Source organism: Geotrypetes seraphini, chromosome 4 (genome assembly GCF_902459505.1).
Source record: "Geotrypetes seraphini chromosome 4, aGeoSer1.1, whole genome shotgun sequence".
NCBI lineage: Eukaryota > Metazoa > Chordata > Amphibia > Gymnophiona > Dermophiidae > Geotrypetes > Geotrypetes seraphini.
The window spans coordinates 256,997,768-257,022,941 of NC_047087.1; the positions used below are offsets into that span (position 1 = coordinate 256,997,768).

General features: G+C 46.2%; 1 protein-coding gene across 5 annotated transcripts in view; it reads left to right on the plus strand.

The window, feature by feature from the left end:
* KIF20B (kinesin family member 20B) overlaps positions 1 to 25,174 on the plus strand; it is a 237,092-nt gene that overhangs the window by 78,544 nt on the left and 133,374 nt on the right. For all 5 annotated transcript variants that reach the window (XM_033943513.1, XM_033943516.1, XM_033943517.1 and 2 more), the window contains exons 12-14: positions 4,818 to 4,980; positions 14,184 to 14,489; positions 18,669 to 18,808. In XM_033943513.1, coding sequence (XP_033799404.1) covers positions 4,818 to 4,980; positions 14,184 to 14,489; positions 18,669 to 18,808 — 609 coding nt within the window. The remainder of the gene's footprint in view (positions 1 to 4,817; positions 4,981 to 14,183; positions 14,490 to 18,668; positions 18,809 to 25,174) is intronic.

A 25,174-nucleotide genomic window follows, 5' to 3' on the forward strand; every position in this document is an offset into this window, starting at 1 on the left:
GGTTTCCCGTCTTCCAGAGCAGATGCGTCCATGGTGCGCTTTTTATTCAGAGGGATGAGTTTTTAGACCTGATGTAGCTGGTCTCCTTGGTGCTGCATTTTTGAAGTTGTGCCACCGGAGACCCCGAGTATGGGGGCCCCTCTGCTTCAGGGGGTCTGTCCTGTTTCCCACTCTTTTCCTGTGCGTCAGGATTTTCGGGATTTTGTGCTGGCTCAGTGGCCTACGGGCGCCGTTTCATTTGGTGTGCGCCTTGGCTCATGGGTATCCCATCCCGGAGGGGGATAGGGCTACCTTAATTTCGCCAATGGGGGACACGGTGGTCTCGGCACTTACTAAGCGGCATACCGTGCCTGTTTTGGACGGTTCTGCTCTTAGGGTCTCAGGAGTGTACGTTAGAGACACTTCTTAAGTATAATTTTGATGTCTCTGCCTTGGGGGTCCAGGCAACTATTTGTGTGGGGCTGGTGGCTCGCACCATGTGAGTCTGATGACTGGTCCTTAGTGGATCAGGAGGTGGTGAAGATTGAGATGACTGCCTCGTTCCTCTCGGTTGTTCTTTGTGACTTGGTGTGGCTAAGTCTGGGACTTTTGGTGGCCGCACGCTGTACCTTGTGGCTTCGCGCTTGGTCGGCGGTTGCCGCGTCCAGAACTGAACTTCCCCAAATTTCCCTTTCGGGGGTTGTTTTTGTTTGGAGAGGAGTTAGATCCGGTGGTTCAGACTCTGACGGACTCTGAGGTGCCCCGTCTGCCTGAGGACCGTGCCCGCCCGGCGTCTCGGGTTGGCATTGCCTGGGGGCGTCTGCAGGAATTTCGCAAGTTTCGCCTGAGGCATAGGACTGCTTCTTTCCAGGCTTCCGGTTTTTCCCCAGGGTCGGTTGGCTTAGCGCATGCAGTCCTTTCAGGGGGCCCGCAGGGGGGCTGGGAGTTCCCCCTGGTTCCCCTGTTGCCCGACCTGCGCGATGGCTCTTTGCCGGCGCCCCCTTTGGTTCCCGTGGGTGCCCGGCTTCGCAACTTGTTTCCCAAGTGGGCCGAGATCACGTACGATCAGTGGGTCCTGGTGGTGGTGCGGGACGGTTATGTACTTGAATTTTGCCCACTCTTTGCCGGATCATATCTAGCCTCTCCATGTCAGGTGGCATGGGAGACGCTAGCTTTTCGCCAGACCCTTCAGCCCTTGCTAGATCTCAAAGCAGTTGTCCAGTGTCCCCTCAGGAGTGCGGTCTCGGCTGGTACGCCATTTCCTTTGTGGGGCCCTAAAGGGAGGGGACCTTTCGGCCCATCCTTGGTTTAAACTGAGGTCAACAGGACTCTCAGAATTCCCTTTTTTTCGCATGGACACACTGCAGTCTGTCTTTCTGGCGGTTCAGCCGGGGGAGTTCCTGACTTCTCTTGCTCTGGCAGAGGCCTACTTGCCTGTTTCCATTTGGACCTCTCCTCAGCTCTTTCTTTGCTTTGCGATCTTGGGTCTGCACTATCAGATCTGTGTGCTTCCCTTGGGCCTGGCCACGACTCCCCGGACGTTCACCAAGTTGATGGTGGTTGTCACGGCGGCATTGCAGTCGGAGGGCATTCTGGTGCACCCCTACTGGGATGACTGGTTGATTCGGGCGAAGTCGTTGCAGGAGAGCACCCGAGTTACGGCTCGGGTGGTTGAGTTTCTCCGGTCACTGGGCTGGGTGGTCAACCTTTCCAAGAGTCGGTTGGTCCCCGCTCAGCATCTGGAGTACCTTGGAGTTCTGTTCGACACCTCCTTGGGGAAGGTCTTCCTTCCAGAGGCCCGGGTAAGCAAATTGCAATCTCAGATTCGCCTTCTTTTGGCATCCCGGTGTCCTCGGGCGCAGGATTTCCTCCAAGTCTTGGGGTCGATGGCAGCGTTCCTGGCTGTTGTGAGGTGGGCGCGGGCCCACATGTGTCTCTTCAGTATGCTCTGCTCCGTAGATGGTCACCCCAGAGCACAGTTTGGAGGTCCCTGTCCCTCTGTGAGGCTTGGCGCGTTGCAGTCTTCTTTGGTGGCTCCAGACCTCTCATCTGGTCCAGAGGATGAGTCTGGATCTATCGCAGTGGACAGTGCTTCTCACGGATGCCAGTCTCCTCGGTTGGGGGGGGCTCAGTGTCTAGGTCACTCAGCTCAGGGCTCCTGGTTCATGGAGGAGGCGTTCTGGTCGATCAACATGTTGGAGACCAGAGCCGTCCCTCTGGCGCTGTTAGCCTTCCGCTCCCTCTTGATGGGCAAGTCAGTCAGAGTCCTGTCTGACAATGCCACAGCGGTGGCTTATGTCAATCGTTGAGGCACCAAGAGCGCTCAGGTGGCGGAGGAGGCGGCTCGACTCATGCTTTGGGGCGGAGTCACGCCTTCTGGACCTCTCGGCCTCTCACATGGCCGGGGTGGAGAATGTTCAGGCGAACTTCCTCAGTCACATCTTAGATCCCAGAGAGTGGTGTCTCAGCCCCGTGGCTTTTCAGTTGATAGTGCAGGCTTGGGGGTCAGTCCCTGATGGACCTGATGGCCATGAGTGGCAATGCCGAGGTGTTCCGCTTCTTCAGTCGTCGCAGGGATGGACTGGCCGAGGGTCTGGATGCTCTGGTTCAACCATGGCCAACAGAGGGGCTATTGTGCATGTTCCCTCCGTGGCCATTAGTGGGCAGAGTTCTCTGCATTGTTCGCCATCCGGTTCTGGTGGTTCTGGTGGCTCCAGATTGGCCTCGACATCCGTGATACGCAGATCTGGTGACACTTTAGTGGCGGATCCTCTTCCTCCCTTGGACGACCTTCTGACGCAGGTTTCCATTCCCATGTTCGACCCGTCTCCCTTCTGTGTTACGGCTTGGCTTTTGAAAGGGGTCGCCTTGGTAAGAAGGGGTATTCAGATAGGGTGATTTCTACACTCTTGGGGTCCTGGAGGCTTTCTAACTTTCAGGCTTCTGTGTGGATTTGGCACTTCTTTGAGGGGTGGTGCCAGGCGCGGGGAGTGGTCTCTCTTCGCATTTCTGTGCCTAACATCCTAGAGTTCTTGCAAGATGGCCTGGATAGAGGCCTGGCTTCGGCTTCTCTCCGGGTTCAGCTTGTGGCCTTGTCAGCCTTTCGGGGGTTTGTGACAGGTCAGCGTTTGACAGCCATTCCTGATGTGATTTGCTTTTTGCGGGCGGCCAAGTTGCTCAGGCCTCCCAAGCGGCCCTCTGTTCCCTCTTGGAATGTCAGTCTGGTTCTCTCTATTCTGATGCACCTGCCCTTCGAACCGTTGGGCGGCTGCTCTTTGAAGGACCTTACTCTGAAGACGGTCTTTTTGGTGAACATTTCTTCCGCTAGGCGTGTTTCTGAGTTACAGGTTTTCTCTTGTAGGGCTCCCTTCTTGGAGTTTTCTAGGGAGCAGATTGTCTTGAGGCCTGTTCCTTCTTTTTCTGCCGAAAGTAGTTTTTCCTTTTCATGTCAATCAATCTGTGGTCCTCCCGGTCTTGGGTAGTTGGGAGGGCTCTTCTGAGCAAAGACAGCTGCGCAAGTTGGATGTTGGTCGGGTCCTTCGCTCTTATGTGCAGCGTACCCAGGAGATCAGGAAATAAAATCATCTCTTTGTCCTTCTGACTGGTCCTCTTAGGGGGGCTGGCGCTTCTAAGGCTACTATTGCATGCTAGATCAAGGAGACTATTGCTTCCGCTTCTCTTCTGGGGCAGCAGCCCTTTCCGGAGTTTCTCAAAGCTCATTCTACTCGGGGTAAGGCGGCTTCTTGGGCTGAGTCGTCGCTCGTGCCTCCAGTGGACATTTGTAAGGCTGCGGTTTGGTCTTCCTTGTATTCCTTTGTCAGACTCTTTCGGGTAGATGTTCTGGCGCGTCAGGACGCGGTGTTCGGTGTGTGTGTTCTGGTGTCAGTCCTTCGGGGGTCCCGCCCGTGTGAGGGACTGCTTTGGTACGTCCCATTCGTAAAGATTAACCTCTACTGGTCTGGAGAGTGCTAAAGAAGGAGAAATTAGGTTCTTACCTGCTAATTTACTTTCTTTTAGCTTCTCCAGACCAGTAGAGGTCCCCACCCTGTCTGTTGTTGTTGGGGCTGTTTCGCGGGCAGTTTTTGTTTTTTGCTGCGGGTTCTAATATTTTTCTAGGGCCGGGGAGAATTAAAGAACAGTGGCTGTGGCTCGGCTGGCTTAGCTGGCGAGCTGTGGGGACATTTTCCTTCTGGTATTTCTCCTGCATTTTCCAACAGCATTTGGGTATGTTAGTTGCTACTCCTGTTCGGAGTATTGTTTATTTCTGTTTCCAGTTCTTAGTTCTGCTTGGCTATTCGGCAGACTGATGTAAATAGAGAAGGGAGTATATTATATACTGTCCCACAGTTTTGTTTTTAGTCTCCACCTGCTGGTCATGATTGGATATATACCCATTCGTAAAGATTAACCTCTACTGGTCTGGAGAAGCTAAAAGAAAGTAAATTAGCAGGTAAGAACCTAATTTCTCCTTTTTGTTTCATTGTGAACTGCTTTGGTATTTTATGAAAGGTGGCATATCAAAAGAATGAATTGAACTGAAACTATACTTACACATTGGTACAACAAAACATTTTATTTCTGCTGTGATATTTCTTTCATGGACAAGTATGGAAGTAACTAATTTAAGGGTCCTTTTACTAAGCCGCATTAGCCGTATAGTGCGCGCTAAACGCTAACGTGTGCATAATAGTCTATGGACGTGTTAGCATTTAGTGCGCACTAAAACAGTTAGCGTGCCTTAGTAAAAGGAACTCTTAGTGATAATGGAGCAGAAGCATTCATGATTACATATGTTTTTTTCATGTCTAAAATTCATAAACATTTCAAATATGCTTTAGGTTGCAGCAGCATGTGCCTTTTCGAGAAAGCAAGCTGACCCATTACCTGCAAAGTTTCTTTTGTGGTAAAGGCAAAATCTGCACAATTGTGAACATCAGTCAGTCTGCTTCAGCATACGATGAGACTCTCAATGTGCTCAAGTTTTCTGCGGTAGCCCAGAAGGTAATATTTACTAGACTCAAATAACTGAAATTCTAACGATCAAGATATTTTAAATTAAGATATCCCTTCTTTCATGTACAGAAAGATAATTTCTTCATTGCCAGTTGTGTGTACGCTTTTATGCAAGTAAAAAGCTGGACCACATGTGTTGAAATTTTCCACCTGAGGTATATTTATACACTTCTCCCTCCCCATTCGCGGTTCCTGCACTCGCGGTTTCATATAATCGTGATTTTTTTCTGGGGAGGGGGAAAATTAAAAAAAACAATCTTTTTTCCTCCCTGCCGCCTTCCCGGCCTTACCTGGTGGTCTAGAGGGTTTTCGGAGCAGGAGCGATCTTCCTACGCTCCTGCCCCGTGCAGATCGCCATCAGGAAATGGCTGCTGGGAGTTCCCGTAGTCTCTCGAGACTATGTCGGGAACTCCCTACTTACTGTAACAGTTGTTATCCAGGGACAGCAGGCAGCTATTCTCACGTCCCACCCACTTCCCCTGGGTTGGCTTTTCTGCTAGCTATATGAACTGAGGAGACGCGCCCGGTGCATCGGGCGGGAAGGCACTCGCGCATGCGAGTTTCTACTAGCAAGTATACTTGTGAGATGTCCGCATTGGGGCTCCGTTGGATGATGTCACCCACTAGTGAGAATAGCTGCCTGCTGTCTCTGGATAACAACTGTTACGGTAAGTAACATTGCTTTCTGCTTAAAATCATAGCAGTTACAAATCATTCCAAGAACAACAGAGGAAAGAAAAATCGTAGCAAAAAGCATAAGCGAGGTCCAGGCTGTACCAGCACTTAACACTGGTGATGTCACTGAAGTAATTCCCAATCCCTATCTTTACCTCTATCTGCTGGTTGGGAAGGGAGAGAATATGCTTTTCTGGACTGATTTAGCAGGATTCATGGAAAAGAAATTTAATATGTAAGAATTAATTTCACTTGAATCTGCCTGCTTGTGGAAGGTTAAGCTTTCTCACTTACTTAAATTTGCTTCAGATATAGAACTCACAGCTTCCAGTTTCCTGTCGCAGCTCAGATGTAGATTCTGCAGGAAGAGTTAAGCATTGCAATGTGGTTTTTGAAATGTGTGGCTATTTGCATATAAGTGTATTATGAACATCCTTAAGTTCTGCTAGACCAGCCTTCTGACCCGTTTTAAGAGTCTGGGTAATTTATCAGTTTTCTAAATTTTCTGAAGTTATTTTAAACTTTGATAGTGTTCAAGATCTTAACAATTTCAGGACATTTATGGGATTGGTTTGGAAAGATTGGTTGATGGTCTTGAGAAGAGGTTAGGGGTTCCCCCTCAAGCACACTCCCTGTCATCTGTTGGCCTCCTACCACATTGCCACTTCTCATCTTAATGATTTTGTAACTTCCTCACTCATTCCACCATGCTTATCTCAATATCAGCCTGGGCCATCAGCAAGAAAAGCGGCATGGTGATACCTCATGCTATTCCTGCTCTGCTCCAGGGGTTGAACTCACATTTGACCTGCATAGCCTAGCATAGTGCTGCACAGTTCAAATGGATTCTGTCTTGGTGGGAAGAGGAGGAGGATATGCTCCTGTGCCCCCACTCAACATTGGAGAAAAAAGATGAGCCCTGCAAATGTGCACATCTCTTTGATGGCCTCTGGTTTCCTACATTAGAGACAATTAAAGTTCCTCATACTAAATTCTTGTACAATCCCACTTTATTCTGGGACCAGTGGGTTATTTCTGTCTATCCGCCAGGATCTTTAGGAAGCTTCAAAACTTCAGAGGCTTTTGCCCCCTCCCCCTTATACCTCATCACTGAGATTGCTCCTGCTCACCAGTTGTTCTTCCTACGGGCCAGGTTACAGGATCTTATCTTTTCAGCTCGTGTTTAATTTCATGGTATTTCAGTATTCTTCATTCGTAGTTTTCGCCCTTGTGCTGTGCAAGTTCCCTAAGGGGACATCCTTGACTGCTGGAGATTGCAAACCTTTGGAAAAAGTCTGCTGCTGAGCCCCCTGGACAGCCTGCACATCAGCTTGGGGCTCAGGGACTGTTCCCTTGGGCGTTTGCTCCCCATAGGTTCATCCGCTAGTGGGTAGAGCTCAGGCTGAATGGATCCATGGAGGTGCGACTAGGATTGGAGCCAGACTGCGTTCCTCCGCCAAACATCTGCGTGGTGTGTCCGAGGGTGATCAGGCAGGTGGGGCAGTCAGAATACTTGAAATCCAGATTTCCAGTTCACTGAGGAAAGGATCTCCCTGTAAGCTATTTTCAGCTCTGTTTGCAGTTTCTCTCATTCAACACATTTCAGAGTGAATACAAGCACGTTTCTTTGAGAACAAGCTAACAGCTTCAATCAGAGATTTTTTTTTTTGGAGAGGGGGTCTTTGAAAAGAGGTTTTTAGGTGTTTTCCTTGCATGTCCTATGCCCCCAAACCCTATAATCTCCATTTTTGAGGGTTCTCTCTGATTTTCCCTGCCTGTGTTTAGACCCTCAGTGGCTATTTTGGATTTTTCCAAAATTGATTTTAAGTTTTTTTCATACTTGCCAGCTTCATTATTGAAAGAAAATCACATAGATGACCTCCCCAGGGCAGGATGTCGTGGATTCATGCCTTATTTATGGTGGATGGCTGTCTGTTGCACAGCCGTGTTCATGTGTGCTGTGACACACCAAGGGGGTGAGGTTTCCCTCTTTCTCGGTCACACCCCGGTCTCGATCGGAGTCTCCCCCGGAGGATGAATCTTCTCGGACCTCCTCCTTTTCTCGTTTCATCTATGACATGGATCTTCAGTCCGACTCCCGCTTTACCTGGCAGAAATGGGAGTTGACAATACGCCTCGCGAGGCGCTTCGCCTTACGTTACATCAGGTTCTCCGGCAGACGTTTCACCGGAACCTAGAGACACCATATACGGTCACGGCTATTCTCTCCAAGTTGGAGTCACTATCCCGGTTAAAAGTTTGAAAGTGCTCAGCTTTCCAACCAATCTTTGGTGGTTGAGTCTTCCTTGAAGAAGTCTAACCCCTCGAAGGTTTACGCGGCCGTTCCCCCGGGCAGGGAGGGCCGTACAATGGCAAATTTGGTCGCCGCCTTTATCAGAATTCGATGATGGCGAACCGTGTCCTTAACTACAATTTCATCTTCACATCCTACCTCCGGTTCTATATACATGCCCTCCGCTTGTTCCGGGAGGTCGTACCAGAGCCTCGGCGTCAGGAGTTTCGTCTCCTCGAGGAGATCCTCTCCCAACTCTGCCTGTATATGTTTCAGGCCTCTTACGACACTTTTGAATTGTCCTCGAGAGTTACAGCCTTTGCGATCGCCATGCGTCGCCTCGCTTGGCGGCTCCAGATTGTGGATATGGATCCGAATCTACAGGATCGACTTGCCAATCTCCCGTGTGTGGGTCATGAACTCTTCGATGATTCCATCGAGGCGGCCACGAAGCGCCTCTTGGACCATGAGCGGTCCTTTGCGTCTCGGGTGAAACTTAAACCTAAGGCCCCTCTGGCTCAACAATATAAAATTCCTCTCTGGAGGTATCCACAAAAATCCACTCCTGCTTTCTCTAGGCCTCCTTCGAAACGGCCACTGCAGCAGCAGCAGCAACGTCAACCTCCGGCCCTGGCGAAGATCGGTCCGTCCTTTTGACAATTCCAGTCTGAGCCTTTGGGCTTCCTTCCTTCTGGAGCCTTCCCCCTTCCCCAATGGGGGTCATCTCCATCATTTCTATACCCAGTGGGAAAATCTTACCACTGACAGTTGGGTACTGTCTATCATCCGGGAGGGGTACTCCCTCCACTTCAGTCGCGTACCCCCGGACCTGCCTCCAAGAGGGTTTCCTTCTGCTCAGTCTCAGCTTCCTCTCCTTCTGCAGGAAGCTGAGGCCCTTCTTCGCCTTCGGGCGGTCGAGGAGGTTCCCACGGAACAGTGGAACTCCAGATTTTATTCCCGGTACTTTCTGGTACCCAAGAAGACGGGGGATCTGCGTCCGATCCTGGACCTCCGCGCTCTGAACAAGTTTCTGGTCTGGGAACGATTCAGAATGCTCACCTTCCCACTTTGTATCCTCTCTTGGAGAAAGGAGACTGGCTGTGCTCACTGGACCTCAAGGAGGCGTACACGCACATTCTAATACACCCGGCCTCTCGCCGGTATTTGAGATTCCGGGTGGGGGATCTCCATCTCCATTATCGTGTTCTTCCCTTCGGCCTGGCGGCCTCTCTGAGGGTTTTCACGAAATGTCTGGTTGTGGTGGCTGCAGGTGTTTCCCTACCTCACGACTGGTTAATCAAAGCATCTTCTCGCAACGAAGTCCTGCGAGCGACAAGTCAGACCATCTTGCTCCTTCAGAGTCTCGGCTTCGAGGTGAACTTTCCCAAGTCTCACCTCTGCCCGTCCCAGTTTCTCGAGTTCATCCTGGACACGGTTCTTCTCCGCTCCTTCTTGCCTCAGCCTCGTCAGGAGGCCTTATCTGTTTGTGCCGAAGGGTGACCCATCATCCCTCGGCGCCGGCTTGGCTCATGATGGTCCTCCTAGGTCACATGGCCTCCACGGTTCACGTGATTCCTTTTGCCAGACTTCATCTCCGTATTCCTCAATGGACTCTGGCATCCGGTGTCAGGTCAAAAGCGCGCTGGGACAAAGGCACGCCCAGACAATTGAGCGCAGCGCGGAGGCGTGCGCCGCTCAAACTTACTGTTTTTAGGGCTCCGACGGGGGGGCGTGGGAGGGAACCCCCCCATTTTACTTAATAGACATCGCCCCCCACCGTGTTATGGGGGGTTTGGGGGGTTGTAACCCCCCATTTTACTGAAAACTTCACTTTTTCCCTGTTTTTAGGGAAAAAGTGAAGTTTACAGTAAAATGTGGAGGGTTACAACCCCCCATAACGCCGGCGCGATGTCTAAGTAAAGTGGGGGGGTTCCCCAACAAAACCCCCCGTCGAAGCCCCTAAAAACAGTAAGTTTGAGCGGTGCGCGCCTCTGCGCTGCGCTCAATTGTCTGGGCGCGCCTTTGTCTTTCTCGCCATTGTCTATGAACCGTGGCATCCCAATGGAACCCGGATTGAGATCCTCTTGACGCATTACTGAAAACTTCACTTTTTCCCTGTTTTTAGGGAAAAAGTGAAGTTTACAGTAAAATGTGGAGGGTTACAACCCCCCATAACGCCGGCGCGATGTCTAAGTAAAGTGGGGGGGTTCCCCAACAAAACCCCCCGTCGAAGCCCCTAAAAACAGTAAGTTTGAGCGGTGCGCGCCTCTGCGCTGCGCTCAATTGTCTGGGCGCGCCTTTGTCTTTCTCGCCATTGTCTATGAACCGTGGCATCCCAATGGAACCCGGATTGAGATCCTCTTGACGCATTATCGTGACTCCTTTGTTGAAGAGGTCTCTCCGTTGGTGGATGCTCTCTTCCAATCTTTCCAGAGGTTTTCTGTTTCATGCTCCTCCTTCACAAAAGGTCCTCACGACGGACTCGTCAACCTATGCTTGGGGAGCTCATCTGGACGGTCTTCGCACCCAGGGTCTTTGATCCCGTGCCGACTGCCTTTGTCACATCAATCTTCTGGAGCTTCGAGCGATTTTCCTCGCTCTGAAAGCCTTTTGTCACCTGCTTCGCGACCGGGTGGTGCTAGTTCGCACGGACAACCAGGTCGCCATATATTATATCAACAAACAGGGGGGCACGGGGTTCAGGTCCCTGAGCCAGGAAGCAATGCAGCTCTGGGATTGGGCCATCTGCCGCAACATATTCATTCAAGCTGTCTACATTCAGGGCCAACAAAACTGTCTAGCAGACAAGTTGAGTCGTCTTCTGCAGCCTCACAAATGGTCCCTCCACTCCGTGACCCTGCGTCAGGTGTTTGCTCGTTGGGGGACTCTGGACGTCGATCTGTTCGCGTCCCCCCTCAATCACAAGTTGCCCCGCTTCTGCTCCAGGGTTTACACCCCTCTCAGGATTGAGGCGGATGCCTTCCTTCTTTATTGGACGAATAAGTTCCTGTATGCGTTCCCTCCATTTCCTCTGATTCTGAAGACTCTTGTCAAGCTCCGGTCTTCAAATGCCACCATGATTCTGATAGCTCCTCGGTGGCCCCGGCAGCTGTGGTTCTCCCTTCTGTTGCAACTCAGTTCCAGGGAGCTTCTTCCTCTGCCTGTTTTTCCTTCTCTGCTTACGCAGAGTCAGGGTTCTCTGCTCCATCCCAACCTCCAGTCTCTGCACTTAACGGCTTGGTTCCTCGAGACTTAATGCCCTCGTTCCAGTTCTCCTGGCCTGTGCTGGATGTCCTGGAAGCATCTCGGAAGGAGTCCACTCGCCTATGTTATCATCAGAAGTGGACCCGCTTTTCTTCCTGGTGTGCTACTCGGAAGCAGGAGCCGCTGTCTGCCTCCTTATCGGCTGTCCTGGATTATCTGTTGCACTTGTCTGGCACTGGGCTCAAGTCCTCTTCGGTTTGAGTCCACCTTAGTGCCATTGTTGCTTTTCATCAGCCGATTGACGGGAAGCCTATCTCTGTTCATCCTGTGGTTTCCCTCTTCATGAAAGGCCTTTTCCACGTTCATCCACCCCTTAAATCTCCTCCGGTGGTTTGGGATCTTAACGTGGTTCTTTCTCAATTGATGAAATCCCTGTTCGAGCCGCAAGCGCGGGCTCACTTAAAGTATCTTACTTGGAAGGTTGTGTTTCTTATTACTCTCACTTCTGCCCATCGGGACGGTAAGCTTCAAGCCTTGGTGGCGGACCTACCTTTCACTGTCTTCCATCGTGATAAGGTGGTCCTCCGTACCCATCCTAAGTTCTTGCCTAAGATTGTTTCTGATTTTCACATTAACCAATCTCCGAAACCCCATTCACACCCTGAAGAAGTGGCTCTACATTCTCTTGATTGTAAACGTGCACTGGCCTTCTACTTGAAGTGCACTGCTCCTCATCGTTCTGCTCCCCAGCTGTTCCTCTCTTTCGATCATTTCTAACTGGTTGGCCGCTTGTATCTCTTTCTGTTACACTCAGGCTGGTCTCTCCCTGCTGGGTCGAGTCACGGGCCACAAGGTCAGAGCGATGGTGGCGTCTGTTGCTTTCATCCGCTCGACTCCCATCGAGAAAATCTGCAAGGCTGCCACTTGGTCCTTGGTTCATACGTTCACCTCGCATTACTGTCTGGATGCTTTCTCCAGGCGTGATGGCCATTTCGGCCAATCTGTTTTGCAAAATCTGTTCTCCTAAATTGCCAACTCTCCCTCCATCCCATTCTGTTTAGCTTGGAGGTCTCCCACATGTAGAGAATATGCTGCCTGCTTGTCCTGGGATAAAGCACAGTTACTTACCTTAACAGGTGTTATCCAGGGACAGCAGACAGATATTCTCGCAACCCACCCACCCACCTCCCCGTGGTTGGCTTCTTTGCTAGCTATCTGAACTGAGGACACGCTGAGGAGACGCGTGCCCTAGGCATGGCGGGAGGGGCATGCGCGCATACCTGAAGGTCTTCGAGCAAGGGGGGAAGTGTGTGGCGCATTGGTTGGAGCTACAGCCTCAGCACCCTGGGGTTGTGGGTTCAAACCCCGTGTTGCTCCTTGTGACCCTGGGCAAGTCACTTAATCCTCCATAGCCCCAGGTACATTAAATAGATTGTGAGCCCACTGGGACAGATAGGGAAAATGCTTGAGTACCTGATTGTAAAACCGCTTAGATAACCTTGATAGGCGGTATATAAAAACCTAATAAACTTGAAACTTGAAGTCTGCTGGCGAAAACGTCCGCTGGGGGGCTCCGTCGGTGTCGTCACCAACATGTAGAGAATATCTGCCTGCTGTCCCTGGATAACACCTGTTACGGTAAGTAACTGTGCTTTCTCTGTCCTCTTAGTATTTTCTGGATTCCCTTGCGGATCATCTTGGGAAGGTAGTTTGGGTAAAGGCTGCAATCCGCAGACTTTTGGATATTGCAGCAATCAAACCCATTTTGGAGCAAGACTCGGGCTCTGGGAGATACTCAATATACTTCATTATTCCAATAAAAGGATTTGACGGACAATGCAGCACTGAAAGTCCCTCACTTCCACATGGAGATGGTGCGCTCAATGATAGCATTGGTGGCGCCGGAGGAGTTTCTAGCCTTCCTGGATCTGAGAGAGGCGTATCTCCACATTCCCATTTTCTCAGACCACCGGAAGTATATGCGGTTCCATGTTCTGGGACAATATTTTCAGTTTGTGGCTCTGCCTTTTGGATTGGCGACGATATTCTGGACCTTCACCAAAATGGTGGTGGTGGTGGTGGTGACTCATCTCTGGACCTTGGGTGTCTTGGTTCACCCGCTTCTCTCATTGATCTTATGATCAAAACAATGTTCCTAGTTCAAGCTGTTGCTTTTATTTGATGTGTTTTACTGTTCAGTGGTAATGTTCATTCATTTATACATTACAGTTTCATTATTGGCATAACATTATATGAGCAGATCAGAACCTTGGTTTCAGGTACTTCCCTGTGTCCCTCCTTCTCCTGTCTTTTACTCTAGAGCTCTTGCATGCTTTGGAATGAATTGAAGGGGGCAGTAGACGCTTGGGAGGAGGAGTAGGTTTCAAAAGCTGTGGTTGATATCTTTCTGTAGTATGCACGCGAGAGTGGACTGAGTACCCTAAAGTTCAGCATACTATTCCTATTTACTGGAAAAGAAATTATCAAGATAAGAACCTAATCTTTTTTTTTCTACATTGCTGTTGGCCAAAATGAAAACCTCTCCTGCTCCCATTGTGTAAGCTTTTGCAGTGCACTTCATTTTCATTAATGTTATCATCCAGACTACTTACATTAAATACAGATCCCAAAAGGTATGATTTCATGGTTGTCTGCATACAGTTTGTAAAAAAAAAAAAAAAAAAAAAATAATCAAAATAGTTGTGAAATGTGGTTATACTGGCCCTGCCTTTGTAATCTTTAGGAATATGCTTTCATGTAGCTGAAAATTAGTCACATTCCTAAAGAGAATCAGAAAATTGCAGTACTTTTGACCTGACTTGGCCACTGTTGGAAGCAGGATACTGGGATAGATGGAGCTTTTGGTCTAACCCAGTATAGCAATTATTTTGTTGGTAGTTTTTCTTTGAGTTTCAGGATGGTAGACTTCTGTGTTGGGTGGTTTAGTTTCCTGGATGTTTTATAATTATAAATATAATTAGATTAATTTTCTACTTAAATGTTACTTCTTTCCAAACAGATCCTCATTTTGGACACTTCTTCAAAGCTACCTCAAGCAGCACCCCTTGGTCAGAAGAAATCTGCTAGGGATGTGTCTTTCATAATCAATAATGCCGACAATAAAATGTGGGTTTCTAGAAAGAGAGTTACAGTTCAATGGGATTCACTTCTGGAAGATGTTATGGAAGATGAAGGCCATGATGACAGTATGGATGAGACGTTTGAAGTCCAAGAGCAACAAAACTGCTTGGAAGAGAGAACAGTTTCAGAGGAAGAAGAGAAAAATGAGGAAACTGAAGTAGTCTTAAAAATGGAACAGTATCAGGTGGGCACTGATATGTTGAGAGAAATAAAAGTTAGTGCAAGTGAAGCATATTAAAGCACATGCTGAGTTTGTGGAGATACAGGGATATCCAGATTAACAAATGAGTGAGTGGATATTTTTTTTTTCGTTATTAATGTTAGCAGGTTCAGTAAAACACCAAAAGAAAAGCAAACCTTCAGTGCTGGGGGAGCAGTCTCTTAACTACTACCCTTCCCCCACCTGCACTCTTTAGTTAGAAAAAAACACAAACTGAAATCTAGCAGTGAATTCTTTAAGCACAAAGTGGCAGTTCTTTAGACTTAGCAGGAAAAATAGTGACCTTAAAATAGACACTATGCACTCTGGTTCTGAGCATAAGTAGAAAAATAATAGCAAATCTTCTCTTCAAACTCCAACAGTAAGCACAGCTTTTCACTTGCCAAATAAATCCAAGCTCTAGAGTAGGGGTCTTAATCCAGTCGGGTTTTCAGGATTTCCCCAATGAATATGCATGAGATCTATTTGCATGCACTGCTTTCAATGCATATTCATTGGGGAAATCCTGAAAACCGACTGGATTGCGGCCCTCAAGGAGGGACTTTGAGAACCCTGCTCTAGAGGTTGCTGTTCTTTAGACTCTCAGGGTTTCTTCCTTATCCAGCTAACCTCTCATCAAGGCTCCTGTTTCTCTTACTCTTCTCCTCCTTCTTCCATGTCCTTTACATAAGAATAGCCTTACTTGGTCAGACCAATGGTCCATCAAGACCAGTAGCCCGTTCTCACGGTGGCCAATCCAAGTCACTAGTACCTGGCCAAAAACCAAGGTATATCAATATTCCATGCTACCAATACAGGGCAATCAGTGGCTTCCCCCTTGTCTTTCTCAATAAGACTATGGACTTTTCTTCCAGGAACTTGTCTAAACCTTTCTTAAAACCAGCTATGCTATCCGCTCTTACCACATCCTCGCAACATGTTCTGAATGAAAAAAATTTCCTCCTATTGATTTTAAAAGTATTTCCGTGTAACTTTTGACAGAGTGAAAAATCAATCCACTTGTACCCGTTCTACTCCACTCAGGATTTTGTAGACTTCAATCATATCTGCTCTCAGCCGTCTCTTTTCCAAGCTGAAAAGCCCTAACCGTTTGTCTTTCCTCTACGAGAGGAGTTCCAACCCCTTTACCATCTTCTTTGAACCTTTTCTAGCGCCACTATATCTTTCTTGAGATAAGGAGACCAGAATTGAACGCAGTACTCCAAATGAGGTTGCACCATGGAGCAATACAGGGGCATTATGACATTGTTAGTCTTGTTAACCATCCCTTTTTAAAAAATAATTCCCAGCATCCTGTTTGCTTTTTTGGCCGCTGCCACATATTGGGCGGAAGATTTCATCGTATTGTCTAGATACCCAGATCCTTTTCTTGGGCTCTCTAATGGAGCAAAAAAATTCTGTAAGTGCAGCAATTGTGAGGGTGGATGTTTATGTCACATGTTTCAGTCTACCAGACCCTACTGTGATCCATTTACTCCTGGATTGTTTTATTCTTTGAGACAGTAGTGGTAAATTGGTATGAGTCTGTGGAGTGATTGAAGCTGCTTTAATTGCTTCCAATTCCTGCTTAAGCTTACAGAACTCCTCCTTAATACTAGAAAGCTGAAGACAGATGGAGCAGGCCCTAAATCTCCAGATGGTGTGCCTTGGTACTAAAGTACCACAATGATTGCACTGAATAAAAATCATCCTGATTGGTTGGTATGGAAATTGACTGCAAAGTATTTTTTTTTTTTTTTACAATTCTTTATTCAGTTTTATTTTTTTTATAAAATCTTTATTCAGTTTTCAGACTTACAATAAGTGCATCAACAGGTACAATCAAATGGACTTAATAAAACACTTTTTAAAAAAAAAATTCTTTATTAATTTTCAATAAGTGCAATACAAATTAAATACATTTTATATTTAAGACATCACTTAATACTCTTTCAAGAAACAAATCAATCTATATCCCTCCCCCACCCTATCCCATAACTATTATAAATTTTTAATTTAATAATCAAATCTTCAAAAAGCTTATTATGATATATATTTCATATATACACCCATACATTAATTTTACAAGAATTCAGAGAATCATTTAAAAATAAATCCACCTTCCCTCCCCCCCCACCCCCAGATGTGCACATAATATATCAATAAAAATCAAATCTACAATAGATTAACAAAAGACGTCAATGGACCCCATATTAACTTGAAAATTTTTATATTCCCTAATGATTCCGCAATCATTTTTTCATATCTGTATATCAAGCATAAATTTGCCCACCAGAATGTAAAGTTAAGACAGTCCCAATTTTTCCAGTTACGCATGATCAACTGTACAGCAGTACCTGACATAATTAAGAATAGTCGACCTTTATATTTATCTAACGTATCCTTGATATGCAACACAGTTCCACAAATAACTACTTCATAAGATAAAGGGATTTTAATATTCAGCAATAAATCAAATTATATATTTTATCCCCTTCCTTCCCACCCCTTTCATTTTATATATTACTTATTTATATCTTTAATAAATACTTTCCTATTTTCGTTCCCATTAATAAAAATTCATAAGTTATCCCCCTCTCCCTATCTTAAACTTATACTATTATACTGCAAAGTATTCTTAATTATGTTTATATATCAGTAGAAAACCATGGGATAGATGGAGTGTGGGGAGGGTGGGTGAGACTAAAGTCCTTAATTCATTAGAGAACCAAGCAGATAAGAACCAAACTTCCCAAAAACGTAAAAAATTTTTTAAAAAAAAAATCGTGTTTTTTACTAGCTGAAAGAGTAGAAGATTGAAGGGAAAGTATTAGATTCTATGCTTAAATTTAGATAGATTTGGTCTCTACGACCTCCACTGGGAGGCTGTTACACAAATACATCAAATATTTCATAGCATGACCCTATTCACTCAGCTGTCTGGTTTATTTCTGAAGGCGGTCCTAAAAAATAACCCTTTTGGATTGTCGTCTTGGGAATAATGTGCAGACAGTGACCTACCTTTATTGTATGTCTTGCTTATTACTTGGGTCATGGATTTGATCTACTATTTTTCTGTGGTTGCAACCAAAGTAGCATACACTTCTCCCTCTGAATCCGTGGTTTCAGCATCCGCGGATTCGGTTATTCGCAATTTTTTTGGGGGGGGACGTGCGATTTTAATTTTTTTGCCTATTTTTAAGCCTTACCCGGTGGTCTAGTGGGTTTTCGGGACAGGAGCGATCTTCCTACCCTCCTGCTCCATGCAAATCACTCATAGGAAATGGCTGCCTTGAGCTCCTGTAGTCTGTCGAGAGATTACGGGAGCTCAAGGCAGCCATTTCCTATGAGTGATCTGCACGGGGCAGGAGCGTAGGAAGATCGTTCCTGCCCCGAAAACCCGCTAGACCACCAGGTAAGGTCCGGGATGCCGAGATGAAGGCGGGAGGGAGGCAGGGGTGGGTCAGAGCAGGCCGAGAACTTATTCGTGGTTTTTCACACTACGCGGTCCGGCTCTGCCTAACCCCTGTGGATACGGAAGGAGAAGTATACTTTTTTTTTTTTAATCTAAGTTTTTGTACATGGTGCAATGGAGGGTAAAGTGATTTGCCATGATCACAAAGAACCACAATGAGAATTTAACTTGGATTCCCAGATTCTTAATCTACTGCTCTATGCATTAGAATGGTACTCTTCTTCCGATTAATGTCAGTAGAGCAGGGTGGTCATCTTTCCAGTAGTAGACCTTAAACCCAAATTTAAAGATTATAGTTTTCTCATAAAATGTAAGGAGTTTATTATATAATTTGTATTTTGTTTTTGTATTGCTTTTTGTGGGGAAACTTTATTTTAGTATGTTTACTTATTTATTTATTGGGATTTTATAACCACCTTTTCTTAGAGATTCACCCCAAGAGGTTTAAAATACATTGAATAGGAATCAGGTACTCTTTAGATATTTTTTTTCCTGTCTGTCCCCTGTAGATTCACAATCTAACAGTGGTACCTAGAGCAATGGCGACTTGCCTAGAGTCACAAGGAGCAGGCTCATATCAAACGCATAACCTCAGGGTGCTGAGGCAGCAGCTCTAACCACTAGACCATACACCCGTCCCTTATGCAGTTTTGTATTTAAAAATCTACTATTTGTGCTTTCCTTTTTAGAGATTATTGGATTTAATAGAAGATTTGAAAAATAAGCTGAAAAATGAGAAAAAAGAAAAGTTGTTCATGGAATTAAAAATTCGTGAAGAAGTTGCAAAAGAATTTACTCAGCATTTTGTACAGCAAGAGAATAATTTCAGGTAAAGTCAAACTATTAGTTAATGTATGTTTAATCTCTTTAATCCACCTAAACGGAGAAAGGATTGCTATGGATAGGAATGGCGAAGAAGGATATGGGACAAAAGAGAATGAGACAGCAACATGAGTGGGGCGGGTGCAGTAGAAACTTTTATGTATTCCTTCTGCTGCATCTTCCTCAACCTAAAAAGGGGGGAATTAAATTTATGGTTTATTTTCATTTAAGTTTTAACATTTTTTTTTTCTGAAACACAGACAGGTACAATGTAACAAAACAAAATCAACTACTGTGTTTCCCCGAAAATAAGACAGTGTCTAATATTAATTTTGGGTCCAAAAAACACACTCTGGCTTATTTTGGGGGATGTCTTATTTTATTCATGTACAATGATCATCTCTCCCTTCCTCTCCTCCACCCCAATTCTTCCTCTTTCCTTTCTCTCCCCCACATGAGCAGCATCTTTCCTCCCCTCTCACCCATCCCCTTGTGCCTTCCTTCTGCAGCATCTTTCTATCCCTCCCTCCCATTTCCCCCTGTAAAGCAGAACCCTTGAGCAGCATCTTTCTATCCCTCCCTCACATCCCCCTCAGTGAAGCAGAACGCTCAAGCAGCATCTTTTTAGCCCTTCCATCCCCCCCATGCAGCAGAACCATGCTGACCCTCCCACCACAAGATCAGCATACCTCCCTCCAAACAGCAGCATCGGCAGCACTTTAAACAGGCTGCTTTGCGGTCTTCTCCCACGGGTTGGGGTATTAAGGGCTGACATGAAGACAGGGAGGCAGAAAGAGCCTAGGAGGTGATCCGACCAGGGGACATGTTCTCAACGGGTCGTATCTGTGGAAGTTTTATGCTCAGTCAGGTCAAGAAAGCTAATGATGTCAATGGAGTGCCCCTTTTCATGGGTAGAGGTGGGCGGGGAAGCAGTGAAGCCTAAGGAGGTGAGGAAGTCTTTGAACTCAGTTGAGTCATTGTTGGTGTTGTCGTCTAGGTGAAGGTTTATGTCACCTATGATCAGTAGTCTTTGGAATTTTAGATAGGCCTTTGTTATGGTCTCAAGAACAAAGTCAGAGGATTTATTCCAGGGGTTGGGTGGGCGGTAAAGTAGCAGGATGCCTAATGGGTGGGGGCGAAGTTCGTCGTTTATTGAGGCTAGCATGAATTCCAGGGAGGGGTGACTACCCTTTTCTAAGAGCTCAGCATTAAAGAATGATTTGTAGAGACGGGCTAGACCTCCTCCTTTTCAATTTAATCTAGGAGAGAAAAGACCGTGGTAGCCTGGGGGACAGAGTTCATTTTGTGTGAGTAAGTCATCTTTTTCGATCCATGATTCAGTGATGCACAAAAAACCCGGATCAAAATCCTCAAGTAAATCTTTTACTATTTGGGTCTTATTTCTGACGGACCTGGCATTACAATAGAGAGTAGGGACTGGGGTGAGAGAGTCAGAGGTAAGGATGGGCTCCTCAAGCATCGCTCAATATAATTTGGTGGCTCAGCGAGATTAATCTTTTCAAAGGCATGCCTCGGTCTTTGCTAGACTGGCTCAAAGTTACCAAACATCCCAGGCTGTCGGGTTGGGGGGCTCTGTGCCTTCAATCCTCAGTGCGAGGAGTCTGGTATTAAGAGGAGACTCAGTACTCGTTCGTTCTTCTGGACTGAAGCATGGTCAGGCTACTGTTTCAGGAGTTTCAGACCATTCTTCTGGAATGACTGTAAAGGTCTTTTAGGACAATGTTATGACAGTAGTATTTCTCTACAGCCAGGAAAGTACATGATGTCCTCAGTTGGTGAGTAAAGTACTGGTTCTATTTCAATGGGTGGAATCTCATCTTCCTCTTCTGTCAGCGCATCATTTTACAGGACAGGAAAAGGGTTTAGATAGACTTTCTCACCACAAAATCTGAGCATGGACCGTCTATTGTATGTTAAAATGTACAGCGCTGTTTACGCCTTTCAGCACTTTAGAAATAATAATAAGTAGTAGCAGTAGTAAAATCTTCTACATCCTGGAAATTGGGAGCTACCATGGTATTGCGGTATACAAGAATAAAGTTATTATTATTATTATTTGCTCAGGCGTTCTAGCTCTTTGTATAAAGGTGAGATCTCCTAGAACTAGACCTCATGGCCTCGTCTCGAAATTCAAAGCTTCCTAGCTTCTTTAGCAGACGCAGGGAGTGGCAGTCAGAGGGGGTAGCACACATTGCTTCTTTCTCGCCTCTGGTTTCTCTTTTTAAGTGTTTTCCCCTGACTAATGATTGGATGGATTTGCCATCTTCAAGCTCGCTTTCAGGGCACAATAATTAGAGAATCTCTAGATTGGCTGTGACATCCTTGCTATGCAGATCTGATGAGTGTTTCGACGTCCGAACTATTGAGATTCCTGGTATCTCCGGATTTACTCACCTAGGGTCCGATCAACATGGATATTCGTCCTATTTTGGTATTACGACCTAGCTTTTGAAAAGTCATGGCCGATGTGTAAGGTTTATGCGAAGCAGGTTATTTCTTCTCTTCTCCAAGCGATACAGACGTCTTCACCTGTGGCTTATGCTTCCATTTGGAGGCTTTTCCTTTCTTGGGTACTTCTCAACATTGACACCCTTCCAGAGTTCTATGATTTATATTCTTTTCTTTTTGGCACAAGCGTATTGCCAAGGGCTTAGCATTCAATTCCCTTCAGCTTCAAGTGGCAAGTGTTACAAGGGCTAGGTAGCTTGCTCTTCGCCTACTTCTCAGCTTAATGTAGTTCAGTTCCTAAAAGGAGTACAGTATATTCGTACAGTCTTAAGTTACTTCTTCGCAGTTTACAGAAGGCTTCGTTTCAACCTTGTCTTTTGAGACTCTTAAAGGGTGTTTTTTTGTGACCATGGCTTCAGCCCGGCGGTTTTCTGAGTTACAGGCCTTGTACGCGGGGATTCTTATTTCTGATTTATAAATTCTGGGGTATCAGTTCAGACAGTACCACAATTTCTTTCTAAGGTGGTGTCATCCTTTCTTTTATGCCGCTCTCACTTTTGCTTCCTTCTTCCTGGGAGGAGGAATGGGGAGGCGAGCTTTTCATCACTGCATTTTTTAAAAGTGCGTAGCATTCTCCGCAATCTGTAGGTTTCTAATGACTTTTAGTCATTTAGATCACCTCTTTTTCAAGGGATGCGACAAACGTATGCCAGCGTCCAAAGCCTCCATCGCTCGAAGGATCCAGGAGGACATTCTTTACGCTTACTTGGCGGAAGAAGTTCATGACCATTCAGCCAGAGCAATGGCGGCTACTTCGACATAGTCCACAGGTTTTTCCTTGGAGGAGTTTTGTCATGCGGCTACTTGGTCTTCCAAGAATACTTTATCTAAGCATTACCGGTTGGATGTGGGGCGCATGTGAAGGCAGCTTTTAGTGCTTCGGTTGTTGTGGAAGTGGAGTTTGCTTCCCACCTAAATTGAGGATTGCTTTGCTACATCCCATTGATCTCTGGATTCATCTGCTGCTGTTGCTAAGGAAGGAAAAATTATGTTCTTACCTGTTAATTTTCTTTCCTTTAGATCAGTGGTCTCAAACTCGCGGCCCGCCATGTACCGTTTTGAGGCCCTCGGTATGTTTTATCATAATCACAAAAGTAAAATAAAACAGTTTCTTGATCATATGTCTCTTTAGCTTATAAATCACAATATTATTATTAAGACTTAGCCAAAAGGAAAGATTTATAAACTATAAAGAGTTTTACCTCATGCAAATTTGTCATTTCTTTAATAAGACATTAACTATTTTTTTTTCTGAGGCCCTCCACGTACCTACAAATCCAAAATGTGGCCCTGCAAAGGCTTTGAGTTTGAGACCACTGCTTTAGATGCAGCAGATGTATCCAGAGCCCCACCCTTTCTGGATATTGACTGTTGGTTTTTTCTTTTGCAACTTTCGAAGTCTGTTATTCTTGATAGTTGTATTCTGTATTATTACCTTTTGAAATTTGTTATGGGAAAGAAGATTTTTTACATGCTAAGCATATTGATGGTTATGGATGCTTGGGCAAGGAGCAATACTGAAGATGCAGGAGGGGTGCCAGCCAATAGGACCACCTGTTAATCAGTTTCTCTATCTCCACCTGCTGGTAGATGTGTGCTATCCCATTGGTCTCTGGATTCATCTGCTGCGTCTAAAGGAAAGAAAATTAACAGGTAAGAACATAATTTTTCCTTCTAGTGTGACAGACACATTCCTGAACTCGTGGGTAGTCAATCTAGTCCCAAGAGAATTCTTGTATAGAGCCTCATTAGCATTCTTTTGCTCTGCCTCTCATCTCTCTGGGCTGTCCTCCACTTCCTCAGTTGCCTCTCTACAAGTTAGATGGTAGGAGCCTGTCTTTTCTGCTCATGTTTATTTTTAGAACCCGTTCCAGAAGAAGACAGGCTCTGGCAGATAATTGATATGCTTCATAGTACCTAAAAGAGGCTCAGAAGACTGGAGGCTGATTCTAGACCTCAAGGCATTCAGTGTGGCCCTCAAAATACGTTTGTGGATAGAAAAGGTGAGGTCAGTAATTTCTTTGGCTCCTGAGGAATTTCTCTCCTCGCTGGATTTGATGGCAACCTATCTGAACATTCTCATTTTTCCAGAGCACAGGAAGTTCATATTTCCAGGTCATGGTCTTGACCTTCGGGCTGACCATGATGCCATGCACCTTCACCAAGATGGTAGTAGTTGCTGCACACCTGTGCAGAGCAGGTATACAGGTATATCCATATCTGGACGATTTGCTGATAAGAGCTCTGTCAAAATCCAAAGGCAGAACAGATATGCAGAGAGTGACTCAACTATTGCAGAGGCTGGGCTGAGTGGTCAACTTTCGGAAAAGCCACCTGAAGTTGACACAGATCTTGGAGTATCTGAGAGTCTGGTTTGACACAAGGGAGAACAAGGTGTCCTCCCAGAAGCCTGCAGAGAGAAGTCCTTGTGTCAGACACTGGAGTTTCCGAGAGAGACAGCACCAGTGGCCTGGCATTACAGGTACTGGGATCAATGGTAGAGATAATGGATGTGGTTCCCTGGGATAAGGGTGCACTTGCATCTGCTCATGAATGCATTCCTCTCTCAATAGTGCCCGTAGAGGGATGAACTGCAAATGCAGCTTCCTTGAACAACAGAAGCATGTCACAGTTTAATCTGTGGATTGAAGCCTCAGTCACTAGTCAGAAGAGTTTCCCTTCGCATCTCCACCTGGGTGATCCTGATGACGGATGTCAGCCTATATGGCTGGGGTACACATTAGCTTCGTATATTCCCGCTTATTCCTTTGTAATTCTTATTACTCTTTTGTGAACTACATTGAACTATCTGGTCTAGAAATTGGCTTATTGTATTGCAAAGGGCGTCCGGTTCAGGTTTGCTGGTCCCCTTCTCAGAGGAAGTGGTCAATCAACTGCTTAGAACTTTGAACCATCTGCCTGGTGTTTCAGGTGTTAAGGAACATACTGCAGGGCAAAGTGGTATGAGTTTTCTCAGACAACACAATGCTGGTAGCCTATGCTAAGAGTGCTCCTCTACACTTGGAAGCCCAGATACTATTTTGGTGGATAGAGTCCCATCTTTTGGCGTGCTCGGAGGTGCATGTGGCAGGAGTGAACAATGTGCAAGGAGATTTCCTCAGCCAAAAGACTCTCGGGAAGCCTTTACCTGCATTGTGAGTTGATCGGGGAGCCTGACTTTCGATTTGATTGCAGGTGGCTTGGTTCTTCAGTTGAAGATTCAAGCCAGGAAGACAAAGGTTTGGACGCCCTGGTGCATCCTTGGCTATAGGCAGAACTTTTTTACACCTACCCTCTGTAGCCTATGATGAGCAGATTTCTGCGCAAGAGCATGACACATCAAGGCCTGGTGATTCTAGTAGCACCAGAGTGGCCGATGTGACCATGGTTTGCTAAGAATCCAAGATGGCTGCCATCAAGATTTTCCCATCTAAATTCGCTAAAAAAGCAAACTTTCTAAAGTCAAAAAATGGTGAATTTAGGATTTTTTAGGTGGGGAAACACAGGAGGAACATGCAGGAACCCTCGAAACCCTATCCCCACCTTATAGGGTGTAACAGTCTTATTGTGACTTGTGCTGGCAATGTGCTGCAACCTGTTTCAGATCTTTACAGTAGCTGGAAGGGGGAAGAATCACTTCCTCGTGCTGAAAATGCTTCTTCAACACTGATCTTCGGACTGCCAGCCAGACACAGCGTCTGACCGCATCCCCAGCCCTACGGACAGACAGATTCACTACCAGAAGGGGGGAGGTGAAAAATGCAGCTGGCACTCTGCGAGACACTGCTGAATCTCCTATGGATGCCTAACAGCCTGCGCTCAAACCCCTGCTAAGCAGTAGGTG